The sequence below is a fragment of the Pantherophis guttatus genome, chromosome 1 (genome assembly GCF_059756535.1).
Source record: "Pantherophis guttatus breed Tessera chromosome 1, ASM5975653v1, whole genome shotgun sequence".
Lineage (NCBI taxonomy): Eukaryota > Metazoa > Chordata > Lepidosauria > Squamata > Colubridae > Pantherophis > Pantherophis guttatus.
This window is the reverse complement of record NC_142063.1, coordinates 71,403,567-71,422,732: the sequence shown is the minus strand read 5'-3', so window position 1 is coordinate 71,422,732 and position 19,166 is coordinate 71,403,567. Positions and strand designations below refer to the sequence as shown.

Below are 19,166 nucleotides of genomic sequence, written 5' to 3'. Positions count from 1 at the left end.
TCCTGCCAATAATTCAAAGCATCCAGTTTACACACTTTACACATAATGGATTTGTACCTTGAAAGATAAATTCAATATTTCGCTATCCTACTGTGATGCCTGAATCAATTATTTTTACTCACCCCAGTCAACATATCACATTAGATAAGAGACTTCTGTTAAATGATGGTGGTTTATACGTATTGCCATGGCTTAGTTCATTGCAGCAGCAGAGTGTAGCCACCTTCCCCATCCTGAGGCTCTCCAAATGCTTTGCGACCACGTTTTACAGAATTTGCAATACTTTTGAAAGGCACCAAGTATGAGAATGCTAATGTTTAGGAAAGCAATGAGTATTAGAGAAAAGCGTGCACACATAATGATTATACAACATTGGAACAAAGCTTGGCACTTTTCAGATAGGTGCAAATCAGTTGAAAATTATGTACATTTAAAAACCCACTGAAGTTAGTAAGGACTTACTGGAATTCCTGCCATGGAATCAGTGAGACAATAGAGGTACGAGATGCCATTTTCATTATATATAATAATGCATGGGGATCATCCTAAGGATCATAGGAGTTATCTATTGGGGGGGGGGAACCCTAAGAGAATAAAACTGGTTCAAGGTTCAAAAAATCAAGAAATTGTATGAATATGATGTGTGTGTGTGTGTGTCTTTGGTTATTTGGGTTTTCTCCCGCATAAAATTGGAAGTGTCTTGGCGACGTTTCAATGAAGTCTCGAAACATCCATATATAATGGACGTCTCGAAACCATATATAATGGTTTGGCATTTTCCCCATTACTTTAATTTTCAAGTTTAATATGATCTAGATAATAACCCGATTTCCTAATGGTGAATCTTTTGATTGTTCGCTCTCCTTACTCTTGTGTTGTTGTCCTTGTTTTGTTGTTGTTGTTGTTGTTGTTGTTGTTGTTGTCCTGTCCTCTTAGGAGAACTTAGCAAGACTACAGAGAGCTTTTGCCAGAAAGTGGGAATTCATCTTTATGCAAGCTGAAGCACAAGTCAAGTAGGTGTTTGCAGTAAATCAACTCAAATGATTGAAAATTGTGATGATGCTGAATACATTGTAATGATGAAATAGACTATTTCAAGCTTATATTTTAAGGTTAAATTGCCCTCCCACAACTAAATGTATTTCTATAGTTTACACTCCACTTGGTATTAGAAAATTTTTTAATCTCTTTGCCACCCAGGCAACCTCATTCATCACCCCCACTTCCTCCAATCCCTTATGTTGAGAAATCATTGAGAAGAAACAGCCCCACCTTGGCTGGCATATCAGAGAGGAAAGAAATCTGAACTCGAGACCTGAACACAGCATGACTTCATGATGTTAATGGCTGCACAATAGAATACATTAAATTTTACTTGGCACTGTTGGCAATAAGTTAAGCACGGAATAAGCATGGAATATAGGTAGTCCTTGACTTACGACCATAATTGGAAATGGAAAATTTGTTATTAAGTTGTGCCATTACTAAGAGAAGCATCCCATGACTCTGCCTGATTTTACAACCTTTTTTCCATGGCCATTAAGCAAAACCTCATAAGACCAAAACTTGAGACCTCCTGCTGGCTTCCCCACTGACTTTGCTTGTTCAAAAATAGCTGGTAAGATTGCAAATGACAATCAGGTGACTCTGGGATGCTGCAACCATCATAAATACCTCCCAGTTGCCAAGCACCCAAATTGCAATCAGGTAACCATAGCAATGTTACAATGGTCATAAGTGCACAGACTACAAAATATTACCCATATTACAAAAAAAAAAAAAAAAAGGGAAATACTGTTGAAATACTGAGAAGCATGTGGGATCATATCAAACCCATTCTCTGCCCTGAAAAATATGTATTTGGGCTTTGAATATCATTTTGCCAATTAAAATTGGAATCTTCTCTTTACTTCGCTAAACTTTTAGTGGCTTAATCCACTGATTCAGCCATGCAGGACACTAATCACAAGTAAGTGATGTTGCTACGGATTATTTTATTAAAATAAAAGTTAAAAAAGAATTAAATTTAATTTGAGTCTTGCTGTCCTCAATACAGTTTATTTTTAGAAATAAATATAAATGTTTATAAAGCAATAACATGGGAACACTGTGTGCCCATGTGCACACCCATGTGGCATGTTTCCTCTGTTCGTAATTCATTCCATGGCCTTTCTGCTCTGACAGGTTTTCCCACTACTACCCACTGGGCATCCCTAAAGCCTCAGGCAACATTAAATGAGCTGTATTAATCAATGTCAACCACATGGATAAGAGTGGATGCTGATTGTTAAACTCTTTCTGCTAAAGCTATTCGATTTATGGACCTAATTTTAAATTGGTTTAACTGTTGTGGCCATCACATAGTCTGTAATTCCTTTCTAGACGTTGACACCATTTTGGGGGGAAGGGTTGGCAACAATCCTTAGTTCATATCCACCTTTGATTGCTATAACAGGTATAATATAGAGACAGTAAAACGATATGGTCACTTGGTTGAATTGGGCAGCTACAGAAATGGAATAAATAATTTACTGGTAAATAAATAAAACTTAGCCCTAACTCAGGGGTGGGCAACTATGGCCCTTTTGTGACTTGTGGACTTCAACTCCCAGAATTCCTGAGCCAGCCATGTTAGCTCAGGAATTCTGGGAATTGAACTCCACAAGTCATAAAAGGTTGCCCACCTCTGCCCTAGCTTAACTGCCATGTTTCCCCATGTTACTCCAAACAGAGGCTGAATTTAGTCTGGGTGTATTTTTATTTACCACTGAAACTAATTTCAGACTTTAGTTTAAAACTCTTAGCTGTATATGCAAAGAATTGACTGTTAGATGGCTTTGGATGGATGGGTGGGTGGATGGTTATACAGTAGGAGCATTATATTTTTGATATAAAAATTTAGATGGGTGTTTTCTGAAAAACTTAAATAGCCCATTGGCTATTGGTTGTACATGTAGTTCTCTTTTAATGACTGCCTCGTATAATGACTGTTCACAGTTGCAACAATAGCGAAAAAGTAATTTTGCAACCAGTCCTCACATTTATGACCTTCACATTTCTGTAAAGCAAAGGAAACTTGAGCATAGTCACAGTTTCATTTAGTGTCCAATTTACTTAGCAACCAAGTTGCAAGCCCCATTTGTGAAACAAGGACAATCTGTGTTCACATTATATGTTGAGCCAAATAAACCAACCACATTTTAGCCTAGGATCCTGGGCAATCCTGTACAGTAATGCAATTAATTGTAAACTGGACTAATTGCATGTGCAAATACAATATGATGGAGAGAGGAATCTATTTTGAATTGTATAGCATGTTTTTATTAACTAAAAATTCATAATGAATACTAATACCAATTCTCATACAAATCAGGATTGCACCCAAAACTGCTTTTGGTTCTATTTATTTTTCTTTCTTTTTTTTTTTTTTTTAGAATTGATAGAAAAAAGGATAAGACAGAAAGGAAGATTCTGGATAGTCAAGAAAGAGCTTTCTGGGATGTTCATAGGCCGGTGGTAAGATTCAGAGAATTGTTATTCTTTTATAATCAGCTAATTATAAAATATCTGGAGGCACAATGTGGTGATGTGGTGATGTGTCTATATTTTGGGCAATTCTTTCAATCTAATGGCCACCGAGCGCAATAGATGTAAGTCAGAATTAGCTGGGGATTCTTCTTCAGCACAACCTAGCAGGACTCTAATTCAGGGGTCCCAAACCCCCCAGGCCGTGGCCCGCTACCAGGCCACGGCTTGTTTGAAACCAGGTCATGTAAGAGATGGGCAAGCATACATGCACGTGAAGCTCCGTTCACACGAGCAGAGGGTGCTTGTGCTAGCGTGTGAAGTTCCCCTTGTGCAAGTAGAAGGTGCTTGCAAGCACAAGCAGAGCTTCATGCGCGAGTCCAAGCACCTTTTGCTCAAGCACTCTCTGCTTGCGCGATGGCAGCTTCATGCATGAATGCAAGTGCCTGCCACTGTCTGGAGTGTAGCTTTGCACACGAGCTCAAGCACCTCTGCTCACATGCAAAACTCCATTTGTGCAAGTGGAGGGTGCGTGTACCCACCGCTTGCACAAATGTAGTCGTGTGCGATGTGTGATGACCCAGGACAAGGCACAAAGACCACACAGTAAACTGAGAGTTCAAACTCCCCTTTAATGCTCCAAATTTCCCTGCAAAGCGTCTATGAACCAAGGAATAAACAATGAGTCCACAAAGTAAGGAACAAGATAGTGAGTCCATGAAGTTAGGAACAAGGCACTGAGTCCACAAAGTAAGGAAGAAGCAAGCAGTCCTGCAAACTCCAAATATCTGTACCAGCACACCAAACTCTACCAATTCAGCATTTGTTCCTGACAAATGCACCTCCCCGCAGCATATCCTTAATTCTCAATCCCTAGGTGTGCCTTGTGAAGAGGGGCGGGACGCTCTTCACCCAAGTCATCGGATCGGCCTGCGCTGTTCCCTCCTTCTCTCCACTCGCCATGCTCAGGGATCAGGAGGGAGCAGTCCTTGCTCATCACCTGAGCTCCATCGCTTCTCATGTCCACTGCTTGCCCTCTCTCAGTCATCCTGCCCCCATTCCTCCCTGCTAACAAGCTGTCCCAATCCTGAGGGGCCCTGGGCTGCCTTGGCCTGCTCCTCCCCACATTCCTCCAAAGCAAACAAAGCCGCCCCCTTGATCTCCATCAGCTCCAGCTCCAGCTCATCATCCTCCACAGATTCAGGCTCTGACGGGGGCATGACAGTGTGTGCCTGCCACTCATATGTTCCCCTGCCCCCCCATGCCAGGTTGCCAAGCTTGAAAGTTTGCAGATCACTGGATTATATCACATTCTAAGGAATACAGCTAGTCCATGTTTACCTGCTTTCTTGTTTAGCAACCATTCTCAGTTATGACAGTTCTGTAAAAGAAAATTTACAACCAACCTTCATATGGTTGTAACTTTATTTTATTTTATTTTATTATTCATATTTCTATGCCGCCCACTCTCCGAGGACTCTGGGTGGCTTACACCAAAGACAGTTTACTAAATAGCATATTGCCCCCAACAATCTGGGTCCTCATTTTACCCACCTTGGAAGGATGGAAGGCTGAGTCAACCTTGAGCTGGTGAGATTTGATCTGCTGATCTGCTGAACTAGCAGTCAGCTGAAGTATCTGCAGTACTGCACTCTAACCACTGTGCCACCTCGGCTCTTTTGCAGTGTCTTCGCAGGTCTGTAAGGCAAAAGAAAGATGAAGTAAGATAATAAGCGCATTTCACTTAGCGACTACATCACTTAATGATTGAGTTGCTGATCCCAATTGTGGTTGCTAAATGAAGACTACTTGTATAGGTTAACTGAATAATTGCTTTACAATCATCTAGGTAAGGAGGTAGAGAATGTCGTATTTGGAAGTGAAGACACCTGCTTATCTGGCACAGAGGACCACAATACGTAGGCATTGATTTATGAAAGGCACAGATACCAAGCAAATTATCAATTGATCAAAGTCACAGATTCCCTGTACATTATTAGCCCTTCATGTTACTTACTATAACAGGATGACTCTAGTTGTTTTCTAAACATGGGAAAATCTAAATGAGTTTGTTATCTTTATGTAAGTTCATCAGCATGATATACATTTCAAAGCTTCCTTTAGAAAAAGGGGAAATGTTTCATAGTAAAGCATATGAGTTTTGCGAGTGTTATGAAGATTGCAATTTGATCTTGCTTATGTATGAAGCAAGAAGAATGCTGTATTGCAAAGCAAAAGGTTTCATTTACATTCATAAAAGGTCAATTTAATTGCCAGAGCCTTCTATGCAGTTCACCAAGTTTATTTGGTATATTCTTTAATATTACTGCATTCCATTCTTTGCTATGTACTTTGCAATATACTTTTAAAACTAGATTGCAAAAGGAAAGAACACCTAATTTTGATAAAAGGCCAAATCTCAATATATATTCGTACTTGCTATAAATGTTGGATTTATCTTAAAATAGCAGTTCCAGGATGAGAAAAACAAATGTGGACTAAGTAAGTTATTTGATGCTGAAAATAGACAAATTAAAAATATTTGATGCTGAAAATAGTCTAATTAAGTATATTCTTCGACTATTGATCCTCCTTTCTATGAGTACATAATGTTTTACTATCCTGTCCTTTGTTATTGAAGTGATCATGCAGTTTGATTGTTTCTTTGATAGAGCAATAAAAACATAAATCAATAAAATGTGAACTGAAACTGCAACTGTTGGTTACCATCAAATTGAGCAATCCAGCAACTGTGCAAGCTGGAAAGAAGTCCTATTTATTCTCAAGGAATCAATTATTTTTTTGTCCATGTTTCCTTCACAGAAATGATAGAAACTATGAGTGAATATCTAAGATGTTATTTACTGAACTATGATTTATGTAGACTACCATATTTCAGCTGCCTAATTCTAGATGATCTTTAGAAGATAGCAAAATGAACTAGTAGTTCTCTGAATTTTGCAAACTAACTATGGTGGCCCTAATAAGCCCCAGTTTGTTCAGAAAACAAAAAAATAAATGATGAAGGCTTAGCCCAGTATATGAACCTTGCTATTATATAAAAGTGCAGTTCAAACAAGTACTTTATCTCCAAAAATTGAGTGGAGAAGTCAAATGATTATGATCTCTATAGCCTTGAATTTTAGCAAAGTGCACCCAGTGACAATATATGTCCCGCAAATAGAAAATAGATAAACCCACTCTTCCATTGAACTAAGCCTCATTGAAAGCTAATTTGTGCTGAATTAGCCTGCTGTGATTTCTAAATGAGCTTCCAAATGTTAGATTAAAAATGCAATTCTAATTGCACCATAAGTCAGAGTTTGAAACCATTGGTCTGTAGAAAATGAAAGGCAGTCTAAACATTAAACAAAATTAATGTTTTTGTATGTGGGTTTTTTTCCTAGCCGGGCTGTGTGAATACAACAGAGATGGACATCAGGAAGTGTCGGCGAATGAAGAATCCACAGAGGGTCAAAAAGGCAAGCTCTTCTTCTCTTCTCCAAAGAACCTATGAAACACGCTAGATGAGATTTTTATAGGATACATTTAGTGCTGATCTCTATTAAGATGTTGACATCAGCCTAAGTGAAAAATAACCTCAGTTCAGGCAAATGTTTCTGTAAAGTTTGTTTATATATCTTTATGGACTGACCTGAAATTATTATTTTTTTGACATTATACAAAGGCTTTTGAGATAAACCTAATCTCTTTATGTATCCTCGATTACATCTTAAAAAAATGAATAATTGTATTCAGTTCAAATATTATGTATAATATCCAATTCAAATCTCCATTTTTAACGTTCATAGGTATACACTTTTATAATTGTAGTAATTGAAGTTTGTAAAGGAAAAAGTTTAGACCGTAATTTTATTCTGTACTTTACTGTGCTGGAAAAAGTTTGAAGTCCATTATTAACCTACTAAAATTTCTGTTTAAATATAAACATATATATCTGTTTTATGCAGAAAATAATGGATATATATTCATGATAACGGATATATATTCATGGTACCAGTCTATATTTATATTGGTTATCCAGTCCCATTCTAGTCAATAGGATATAAGTTAGAACTACCAGTTTAGGTTACACAGATCCTGGTAATCATGAAGTAGCAAACAAAGAAGAGTTTTGAACCAGATCTTTGCAGTCCGAATCGACTAACCCTAGCTTTAAATCATCTGTTTTAGCAGCATGAGTTTTACCTGCTGCTGCTAGGTGTTTCATCATGTGGAGATTCAGCTTCCACCAACACTCCATCATATTAAAGAGAAGAAATATACAAATATTTCTCTTTTCTTGTTATTTTTACTGGTGGGCATTAAGGGAAAGGCAGACACAAAAGTAAGAAGAAATGAGGGTTCTTGGCTAAAACTGCTACAGGGTTTCCCCCAAAAAATTACTTAACAGAATAAATTATTGAAAAGGAAAAGGAAAGGAGTTCCTGTGGATTTTACTCCAGTAGTTCTATAAAGATTCTCAATCATCCAGGTCATGGTTGTCCCAAAGATGTTTTTCAGGAGGCAACTGGACTTTCTTGTTTTTTCTTTGAAGACATTTTGCTTCTCATCCAAGAAGCTTCTTCAGCTCTGACTGGATGATGGGGAATGGAAGGATTTATATTCTATTTATTTTATACTCCAGTAGTTGTTGCCAACTATAGGTGGCACTGTTCATCTCTGCTTCAAGGCCATTGAACTAGTGCTGTCAAAAGACATTTCCGTGGTCGTGTGGCCAGCATGACATCGCCGAGAGCTGTTACCTCCCCACAAAGTAGTACCTGTTTATCTATGGTACTTGCATTTGTATGCTTTTGAACTGCTAGATGGGCAGGATCTAGGCGAAGATGGGCACTCACCCCATTGTGTGATGCTGGGGACTCAAATCCGAGCTGTCAGCTTTCTAGCTGACAAGCCAAATGTCTTAACCACTGAGCCATCACGCCGCTCTGTAAATGATTGAAGGCAAAATAAGATGCAAAGGACTGCAGACATTTCTGCAAATAAATTTGGATATCATTAGCCATTGCTAAACAGAGGCTACTTGTCTTTTGAATGTAACACCCACACAATATTTTTTTCCTATTCAATTTTTCCTATTCAATTACATTTTCCCTTCATTTAATTTACATTCTACTTTTTTTTCCCTTACCTTCTTAGCTCAGTTCCCCTTTCTTCTTGCCTCACATTATTCCTATATTTATCCTCCTTTTTGTTTGTGGTTTCTGCTGGAAGAAGGGAAGCGTGTGTGAATATTGTGCATTTCTGGATGAGCATGGTTTGTGTGTGAGGGAAAATGATTTATAGATGCAGATGAGAGATCAGTTAATTCTATAAATGGGGAAGCTTACCTGACAGACAATTTTTTTAAAATTTTATTAAATATAAAAACACACAAAATACACATACACATACACATACAAGTACAAATAGAACAATACACAACATTAATGACATTAATGACATCTAAACGTAATACCTGACAGACAATTTAATCAACAGTTTTAATTAGTTCTTAATTGTTTGTGACTTGAGAGCCAGTTTGGTCTAGTGACTAAACACCACCAGGAGATTGAGGGTTCTAATCCTGCCTTAGGCCTCGAAAGCCACCTGAGTGACATTGGGCCAGTCAGTCTCTCTTAACCAAGTACATCAAGCTTGCGTGATCAGCCAGTGGGTCAATACCTGTCACAACCAATGGATCAATACTCAGTTGATCCAAACAAAAAGCACTTTCCTGAACTTGTGGAAAAACGCTAAGAAAAAAAATTGCTGTTGTTCAGTCCTTTATTTGGAATATGACTTCTAGAAAATGTATACCCACACATACATATATGTATAAGTATTACACATGTACACATTTATAGGGATGAAAAAAAACCCTCCAGGATCAATGTCAATCAGAGTTTGCCATCCTGGGTTGGCAAACTCTTGGCAAGATGGGCATTGTACAGGATTTTTATATCTGTTTTCTATCATCAACATTATTATCTTTATTTATTAAATATGAAACTCAGTCAACTGAACATTCAAAAATGCATCACAAATACCATTGACTGGTGCTAATGGTTGATACAGGTTGCTGCCAGCGTCCTAGGTATCAACCAAGTACCTTCTTAAGATGTATGATGTTCCAAGTAGCCCAGTTTTTTGCAGTTCTGCTGGTGTTATTGCAGGAAACTGCAATTTGCTGATGTATGTTATAAAATTCTTGGACATGGTACCAAGTGCCCCAATGACAATGGGTATCACTGTTACATGTTTCATCCATAGCCGTGTAATTTCAATGGCCAGGTCACAATATTTCATGATTTTTTTCCAGTTCTTTTTCTTCGACTCTGGCATCTCCTGGTACCGTGATTTCAATAAATTGTACATTTCAGTTTTTGACAGCTGTGATATCTGGCATGTTGTGTTCCAAGTGACGATCTGTCTGTATTCGAAAGTCCCACAAGATCTTCACCTTCTCATTTTCTATAACATTTTCCACTTTATGTTCCCATGACTTTTTGGATACATCATCATCATCATCATCATCATCATCATCATCATCATCATCATTATTAATTTCCTTCATTTTATGGCCACTCTTTTATTAGAGAATATATTGTTCAACTTCCTTTTGAATTAATGTGATTGTTAGCCATTTAAGGATGTGCAACCTCTCCCTACTGGGGATTACTCTTATATAGCAACTTATTTTCAACTTTTTATTACAGTCAGTTTATGGAGTTATAGAAGATAGTCAGTCTCAAAGCCCTGCACATATACCTTCCCAACCAATTCGCAAGACAACAAAAGATGATGTCCGAAAGCAAGTAAGTGAAATGGCTTTGAAACTGTTTCTTTTGCCTCTGTGAGATGGATTAGTTTTTTAAGAAATATTTCTGTAGATGTGGGACATAATCTTCAGTAAATAAAATGTTAGAAATTTGTTCCTTTCAATAATTACAGTTATGGGGGGGCGGGGGGATGTTCAACTAGTAACTCTATCCTTCATCCTTCTTGCCAACCTTCCTTTTGGTTCTGCATGGTTTATATGAGAATAACAAAGTTGGAAGGGCCTTGGAGGTCTTGGATATCTGCAACATAGAGAAGAGAAGAACAAATTTACTTAAAATTGATGGGGAAAATATCGTCTAGTTATAGAGCGGAATACATGGATGCATTGGATTAGAGTTCATATCTTTCAATGTATTATGATGTGCATCATGTAAACTATCAAATAAAATCACTGGCATAACTGCACGTCTATACAGCTGCATTTAATTGTTTCTTCAAGAGCTATTTTCATTTCTTTTCTTCAGATATCATTTCTGAATGTTCAAATAGAGAGGCATTGTTTAAAAATGTCTAAAGTAGCAGAAAGGTAAGCACTCCAATTCATGTTATTATCACTGTTGTTGCTCTTTTCCCCCTCCAAAATTTGCAAAAGCATGTTTTCAGACCTCAGAAATTAGTTGCCAATGCAGGCATGCTTTCTCTCACTAATATGTGCTGACTTAATAGATGATTTCAACAGCTCGATCCTGATTTGCAAACATGTTTTAGAGAGTTTGGTCAAACCAGGACTTTCTACAGTACTTCATGTCCAGTATATTTTATTACAGGAGGTGTCTATATTGTTGTTTCAAAACAACCATATAAATCAGGGCAGCTGAGTCATTACGTTCTCAAACAGTTTCCCTTATTGCCTTCTTGAGATATAAGATTAATGAAAAGCTTCTACAAATAACAAAAATGCAATTTAGAATGACAGTCTAAGGCTGTTTTCATACTTCACATGCACGACCCACACAACTCAACAGACTTTTCCATCATCTTGAAATAATCAGCCCATTACAACTAAGCTCTGATGAGAGAGAAAAACATAAGATAAAATGAAAACCAGAAGTGCTTGAGACAAAATAAAGTTAGATGGAACACCAAACTATTGTTTACTGTCATGTGCATAAGCGTCAGACTGGTTAAACTGGTTGCCCCCTCCCTTTTCCACACTTTCTCTTATGGATACAAGAAGTATCCACTTGGAGCTCTGGTTCTCCTAAGCAATGCTTTTTAAAAACATGACCTCAGCCATAAACCTGGCATATTTGTCTTTGTTTATTTGTCCACCACATAATCTCATCCTAGCTACACTATTTATGTATGTACTGCATCCCTTGTACGGTAGAGATGTATAAGTATAGATAGCTTGAACTGGAACAACCTCTAGTGACTGGTATGGAAAATGGCATGTTAAACTGCTCTGAAATCATTTCGTTAAGCTGTAAATATAGTTAACCTACATTTCAGCATGTCAATATTGATATAACGTGGGCATGGTTTCCTGTGGTGTACTTTATTAATTCTGATAAACTGAGGATCAACATAAACTAATTATTTCTATGAACCAGCAATTGGAGCTCTGCAAAAATGAGCTAGGGATCTCAAGAATGCTAGTTGCTGTATTTATTTATTCACTTACAACTATTGGATATGCACAATTAAGAAAACAAATGCAATTGCTGGCCTTTTGCCATAGTAAGAATCCATTCATTCAAACAGTAAATGTGAAAATGTGACAGAAAAACAAAGGAAATCATACACAAGCAAAAGCAAGTGACACCACACCACAACCAAGTGAATTAAGAAAACTGGCAAGAAGGTAACTTTAATGTGGCGAAGTTAAATCAACACAATCAATGTTTAAATGGACTTTAAAGAGTCTTCAAACATCTGGTGGATTCAAAATGTTCTCACCTGACACTGGAAAAAAACACAAATCATTGAAACAAACCATTTGCATTTAAATACCAATTGCATTGTTCTTGCAATTATTTTTGCATTAGAAAGCATTCCATTCACAGTGGCATTGTTCTTGCAATTCCTATAGTCTTTGCAACATCCCTTTTTCTTTCCCATTTTTTCCCCATTGCTTCATTTGCTGCATGCTGTATATTCCAAAGTGAAAGCTTTTCCCTCTTCTGACTCCTAATCTGTAGTGGTCGTGAAATGCAGTTAATGAAATGAGATCAGACAGTAAGGGGCCAAAACACCCTGAGGTTCAATTGCTAGAACTTCTGTTAGTTGTGAAACATTGTGTTTCTGATGCCTGGTGATATACAGTAACATCATCCTTTCCATGACAGATTCAAGAGAAAACAGCTTCTCACTAGCAGCCATGTTTTTTATTATTATTATTTACAAATGTAGAGATACAATGCATTTAAGGCATTTAAAAACTTTCCCAGTATGCTTGTTTTTCTTTTTTATGTTACAGTTTAATTGCTTATTCAGAGCAGTACATGGATTATGATCCCTTTATAACTCCTGCGGAACCCTCCAATCCCTGGATAAATGATGACGCTGTGTTTTGGGACTTAGAAACAAGGTAAAAAAAAAACCCAACCACTTTTTAAAGGGTACTTCATTCTGTTCTGTATTAAGAAACAAAGACTACCAGATGTGTGTGACAAAAACTCAGTTGCGTACTAGATGGCTTCAAGAAGTTGAAATAGGACTTTATTGTTTCCAGAAGGAATATCTGGTGAACCTACACCAGATCTCTTATGACATAACAATGGCAAGTTATATTAGAAGAGTTGGCATGACCAAACCAAATGCCATTTAACCCCACCCTTGCTAGAACTCTCTCTCTCTCTCTTTGTGCATGACCATTTTATCATGCTCTTTTAACATTTGCTGTCATTTTATTCCGAACTTTTCATGCCTTCATGGTAAGGCATGATGATATTCATTTGCACAAAATGCTTCTTCTTCTTCTTCTTCTTCTTCTTCTTCCTCTTCTTCTTCTTCTTCTTCTTCTTCTTCTTCTTCTTCTTCTTCTTCTTCTTCTTCTTCTTCTTCTTCTTCTTCTTCTTCTTCTTCTTCTTCTTTTTTTTTTTTTGAAGAAAATAAGCCCCACAACATTTATGTCATGTCTTACGAGCTGTGGTTATGAAGAAGTGCTTTAAAAACAAACTATAACCTTGGTTTATCATACATTAACTAATTAGCTAATCAACAGTGAAAAAAGCAAGGTTCTACATTTAGGGAAGAAAAACAAAATGCACATGTATATGTATATGTCTATGTGGTACCTTGCTCAATAGTAGTAACTGTGAGAGGGATCTTGGAGTCCTAGTGGACAACCATTTAGATATGAGCCAGCAGTGTGCAGCAGCTGCCAAAAAAGCCAACACAGTTCTGGGCTGCATAAGCAGAGGGATAGAATCAAGATCACATGAAGCGTTAATACCACTTTATAATGCCTTGGTAAGGCCACACTTGGAATATTGCATTCAGTTTTGGTCACCACGATGTAAAAAAGATGTTGAGACTCTAGAAAGAGTGCAGAGAAGAGCAACAAAGATGATTAGAGGACTGAAGGCTAAAACATATGAAGAACGGTTGCAGGAACTGGGTATGTCTAGTTTAATGAAGAGAAGGACTAAGGGAGACATGATAGCAGTGTTCCAATATCTCAGGGGTTGCCACAAAGAAGAGGGAGTCAAACTATTCTCCAAAGCACCTGAGGGTAGAACAAGAAGCAATGGGTGGAAACTAATCAAGGAGAGAAGCTATTTAGAACTAAGGAGCAATTTCCTGACAGTTAGAACAATTAGTAAGTGGAACAACTTGCCTGCAAAAGTTGTGAATTCTCCAACACTGGAAATTTTTAAGAAGATGTTGGATAACCATTTGTCTGAAGTGGTGTAGGGTTTCCTGCCTGGGTTGGACTAGAAGACCTCCAAGGTCCCTTCCAACTCTGTTATTCTATTCTATTCTATTCTATTCTATTCTATTCTATTCTATTCTATTCTATTCTATTCTATTCTATTCTATTCTATTCTATTCTAATTTAGGCCTCTTCTGAATTAATGGCTAGTTTGTGCTTAAACAACTATTAGTCCTCTAGGTAAAGAATGCAGGGAAGAAGAGTATCTGCTATTGCTCCTATAGAGCAGGGGTGTCAAACTCAAGGCCTGGGGGCCAGATCCGGCCTGCAGGGTACTAGATCTGACCTGCGGGGCTATCCTGGAAACAGCGAAGGACCGGCCCATGGTGCTTCTGCCAGCGGAAACGGGGTCCCGAGCTCCATTTTTGGCTGCCACGGCTTCCTGCAACCCTCTGCCAGTGAAAATGGAGCTCAGGAGGGCCACGTCAGAGGGTTGCAGGAGGCCGTGGCAGCCAAAAACGGAGCCCGAGAACCCATTTTCACTGGCAGAGTGCTTGAGCCACCACAGGTGCCCCTGACAGGAGTGACGTCAAGCTGGCTATGCCCACCCCAGCCCCCCGAGATCAAACACAACCCTGATGCGGCCTTCAATGAAATTGAGTTTGACACCCCTGCTATAGAGCATACAGATGCCTTTATTTTGAATACAAAGGTGACCAGAAATCTGTTGGAATACCAACCAAAATTATGACTAAAAGCTCTAACTGGCTGTGCTCCATCATCTGTGAAACCATGGTTAACATTCAGTCATGTTTAGCATGTTGTGTGAGAGTGATTTATATAAGATTGAATCTAGAGACCTTGAAGGCATATTCGAGACCCAGAATACTCACACTGCAAGAAAGTTTAATGTGGTCCCACACCCCCAGACCCTGAGAAGTCAGTAAAAGTTATTTCTCCACTTCTATGAGGAAGAACTACCATTGATCAAAGACTTCACAATCCATGGAAAAGCAATTCTATATCCATGTAACATTGCATACTATTGTTGTGGCCCATCAGCGGCCTGTGCGGATTGTAGCTGACTCTGACAGCGAGGAGGCTGGTGTGGTGTTGCGCCAGCAGCCTGTGCAGCTGGCACTCGAGTTGGACAATGAGGAGGCTGGAGAAGATGTGGTGCCAGAGGCAGGGATTCAGCCAGGGCCTTCAGAACCTCCAAAAGCTCCTTCAAGTGAAGAGGACAAAGAGGAGGAGCTTCTTCTTGATGCACGGGCGCACAGAGCGGCCAAAAGGCAGGAGTGTCTCCTCAGGAGGAGGTCTCCTCGAGAGTAAGGCTTGGGGCTAATTGGCCACTCTCTTAGCCTATTTAAGGAGGAACGCCGACTGAAGCAATTTGTAGGGAACAACTTTAGTTCACTCTACTTCGCGTCTGGATTCTCTGCAAATTGCTTCTGGGCTTTCTGCCAACTTTAGTAAGATTGTGATTACTTTATCTTTGGTTTCTTGTAGGCTGTTAAGAAAGTTTATTAACAGCCTTTGTTTTGATAAAGACTGAGTTATTTTAGTAAATTAAGTTTTGTACAAACTTTATGTGTGCTGTGTTCTTTGGGGTCTGTAGCTGGGGCAGAACAACTATACAGGTAGTCCTCAACATACAACAGTTCATTTAGTGACTGTTCAAAGTTACAATGGCATTGGAAAAAGGTGACATCACTATTTTTCACACTTATGACCATTGCAACATCCCCATGTTCACGTGATCAAAATTCAGATGCTAGGCAACTGGTTCATATTTATGATATGTTGCTGTGTCCCAGGGACATGCAATCATCTTTTGCCACCTTCTGACAAGCAAAGTCAATGGGGAAGCCAGATTCACTTAACAACTGGATTACTAACTTAACAACTGCAACGATTCACTTAACAACGGTGGCAAGAAAAGTCGTAAAATGGGGCAAAACTCACTTAACAAATGTCTCACTTAGCAACATAAATTTCAGGCTCAGTTGTGGTTGTAAGTTCAGGACTACCTGTATTTATAACAGTTAATATCAACCTTTTATTCGTAAGTACTCCCCAGTCAATACTTCTCTCTTTTCGGGTGTTCTAAAAGGGAAACATATCATCAGTTTTCATACATACAGATTCCTTTCCTCTCATAAATCGAATAGGTGTATACAAGCATTTTCTCCAGTTTCATTAATTTAGTGCTGCAAGCAGTTTTCAGTTGAGCCACTTCAAATGAAGGTTTGAAGATTTGACAATAAAAATATGCTGATGGTCACAATAGTTTCATTTCTGTCCTTTTACTTAGCAAAGAGCCTTCCCAGCATCGGGTCAAGAGATGGGGCTTCTCTATAGATGAGGTGTTGAAAGATCCTGTGGGGCGTGACCAGTTTTTTCGATTTTTGGAATCAGAATTCAGTTCTGAAAACCTCAGGTAAGAAGCTGGAGATACTCTGGTGGTTGGGGGTTTCACCAGGGAAGTTTCACAAGCAGGAAGAAATACTACCTTGGTCTATAGATTATTTAATTAACTTAATTTATACCCCACCTTTATATCCAACTTTAGATCACTTGAATGAGTGTCATCAAGTCAGATTTGACTTCAGATAACCCCATGGACGATTGCTTCCCATTTTGGTGTCCCTCCAGTAACACCCTACAGCACTTCAAAGGGCAGTTTGGAGATTCACAGAGTCCAAAATGGACTTTGCAATCATCCTTATTCAAGGATATTTTGGTGGGATTTGGATAGACAGAAAGAAAGAGCTTCCCAACCATGAAGAGATTTCTAATAGCTTTAAGGTGACTAATAGGCAATTTCTGAAAACGATGAGAGGGAGGCAGAGGAAGAATGCAGAGGTATTCCTGTGTCCTGCTGCTCCTGCTACCTCTGCAGACAATGCTAGCGGCCGCTGCTGCCCCCTTCTCCCTCTCCCTCTCTGCTGCTGGGTGATCCTGTGTGAAGACTGGAATGGCAGCTTTAACAAAGGAATAAAAACTGATTTGCTGCTTCCCCTTGGTTAACACCCAGCGAGGGAGAAGTTGCTCTGCCACGAATGGGCAGAGACAGGTGGTGAGGGATGCGCCCAAGCGATGCTCCTGCACCAATAAGACCTTCCCTCCCCTTGTGGAAAGATTGAACACACACACACACACACACACACACACACGCACAAACATTGGATCTTTCTTTCCTCCTGCCCCCCCCTTCCCGGAGACCCCTGGATTCCTTCCCCAACCCTGCCGATCCCATACAGGCACCACCCACGCGAGTGACGTAGAGTTGGCCACACCCACCCAGTCACATGACCACCTAGACATGCCCCTCCAGTCACATGACCACTTAGCCACGCCCACCTAGCCATGCCCACAGAATGTCAGTTTTGGAAGACAATTTTCTTTTTTGCTTCTTAACTGCCACATATTTTAGCTGGGGAAGTTGGGAGGGGGTTGTTGTTGGAGTAATAGAAAGTTAGTCATAACAACATTCCGCATTCAAGGACTTTTGCCTGCGTCTGATGGAGACTGCCTGAAGATTGTATCCAGCTGAGTGTGAAGAGTTGATTGGACAATGTGGTGAGCTTGTGGGTGTGGGGCAGGGCTGTTAACTGTCAGCTGGGTGTGGAAAACCTGGAAGCTTTCAGATTCGGGTTTTCCCAGATGTGCCAACATGACATCTCTAATAAATTGGAACTTTGAGGAACTTCAGGCCTCAGAGCTTTATTTCGTTGGGGGTGTTCCTTGGAACCCTGACACAGAACCTGTTGTTAAATTATTTGAATCCCATCACTGCCATGATGGTGAGCAAGGTGGCTAATATCTTTGACTCCCAGCTCTCAGACTTATAGAAAAGTGCTATCCTGTGGTCTCCTCATGAAGAGCAGCTGTCCAGAGCATATGTGGTCAATCTCCCGACCTCTCCTTATCTGGAAAGGTTCCAAAGGATCAATTTATTCACCAGTTTCTTGGTCTTTGCTATGCTCTTCTTTTGTAGAAGTATCTTCAGTTTGCCATATCTCCCCCAGAAGTCCCCAGCCACTAAAAGATTTCTGTAGATATTCACAAAATGCAGTGTTTCATGTAAAAATCTGATTTTTCACAGTCTCAATCATTTCTCCATTATGTGTTAGCTTTCAGTGGTAAAAAGTACTTTTTCCTGATAAGCTGGGTACCACATTAAATCACTTGAATCCTCTCTGTGATGGCCATTGCCAGTGAAAGAGTTGGATGGTGCCAACATCTTCCAGGTATAAGGAAACATGGTCAAAAGAATTTAGAAGGCTTAACATCTGATAGTGCCTTTTTCAGCAAATAATTTGCAGAAGGAATGTTGATTCCTTGCTGTCAAAAAGAAAGCACAATTGACATCTGTAACAGACGCCTTAAAATTGGAATCCCATCAGAGGTTTTCTTGAAGCCTCATTGAAATGCATGCAACTTGTGCATGTAGATCTAATCTGCATTGTGACCATAGGAAGAAGCAGTAGAATTTTGTATACAGGTAGTCCTCAACTTACAACCATAATTGAGCCCAAAATTTATGTTGTTAAGTGAAAAATTTGTTAAGTGAGTTTTTCCTCATTTTACGACTTCAGTGAAGTTATTAAATTAATAACGTGGTTGTTAAGTGAATCTGGTTTCCCCATTGGCTTTGCTTGTCAGAAGGTCGAAGTTCTCAGAAGACGATTACATGACTCCTGAACACTGCAACGGTCATAAATGTGAGTCAGTTGCAAAGCATCCAAATGTAAATCACCATGGGGATGCTACAACGGTTGTAAATGTGAAAAATGTTCATAGGTCACTTTTTTCAGTGATGTTGTAACTTTGAGTGGTCAGTAAATGAACTTTTTAAGTCAAGGACTACCTGTACACATACATACACATTCAGCTGTATGCACACAACGTGTTAACCAAGTCAGTTACAAACCCAACAGCTGCATTTATACAACATGCTAAACTTGCTTAACTT

The 19,166-nt window shown here is 39.1% G+C and overlaps 1 protein-coding gene across 6 annotated transcripts in view; it reads left to right on the top strand.

The window, feature by feature from the left end:
• The window catches only part of RGS6 (regulator of G protein signaling 6), a 250,971-nt gene that overhangs the window by 182,056 nt on the left and 49,749 nt on the right, over positions 1 to 19,166 (top strand). For all 6 annotated transcript variants that reach the window (XM_034417693.3, XM_034417694.3, XM_034417695.3 and 3 more), the window contains exons 8-14: positions 937 to 1,013; positions 3,435 to 3,516; positions 6,933 to 7,007; positions 10,248 to 10,346; positions 10,836 to 10,897; positions 12,791 to 12,901; positions 16,503 to 16,628. In XM_034417693.3, the coding sequence (XP_034273584.2) occupies positions 937 to 1,013; positions 3,435 to 3,516; positions 6,933 to 7,007; positions 10,248 to 10,346; positions 10,836 to 10,897; positions 12,791 to 12,901; positions 16,503 to 16,628 (632 nt within the window). The remainder of the gene's footprint in view (positions 1 to 936; positions 1,014 to 3,434; positions 3,517 to 6,932; positions 7,008 to 10,247; positions 10,347 to 10,835; positions 10,898 to 12,790; positions 12,902 to 16,502; positions 16,629 to 19,166) is intronic.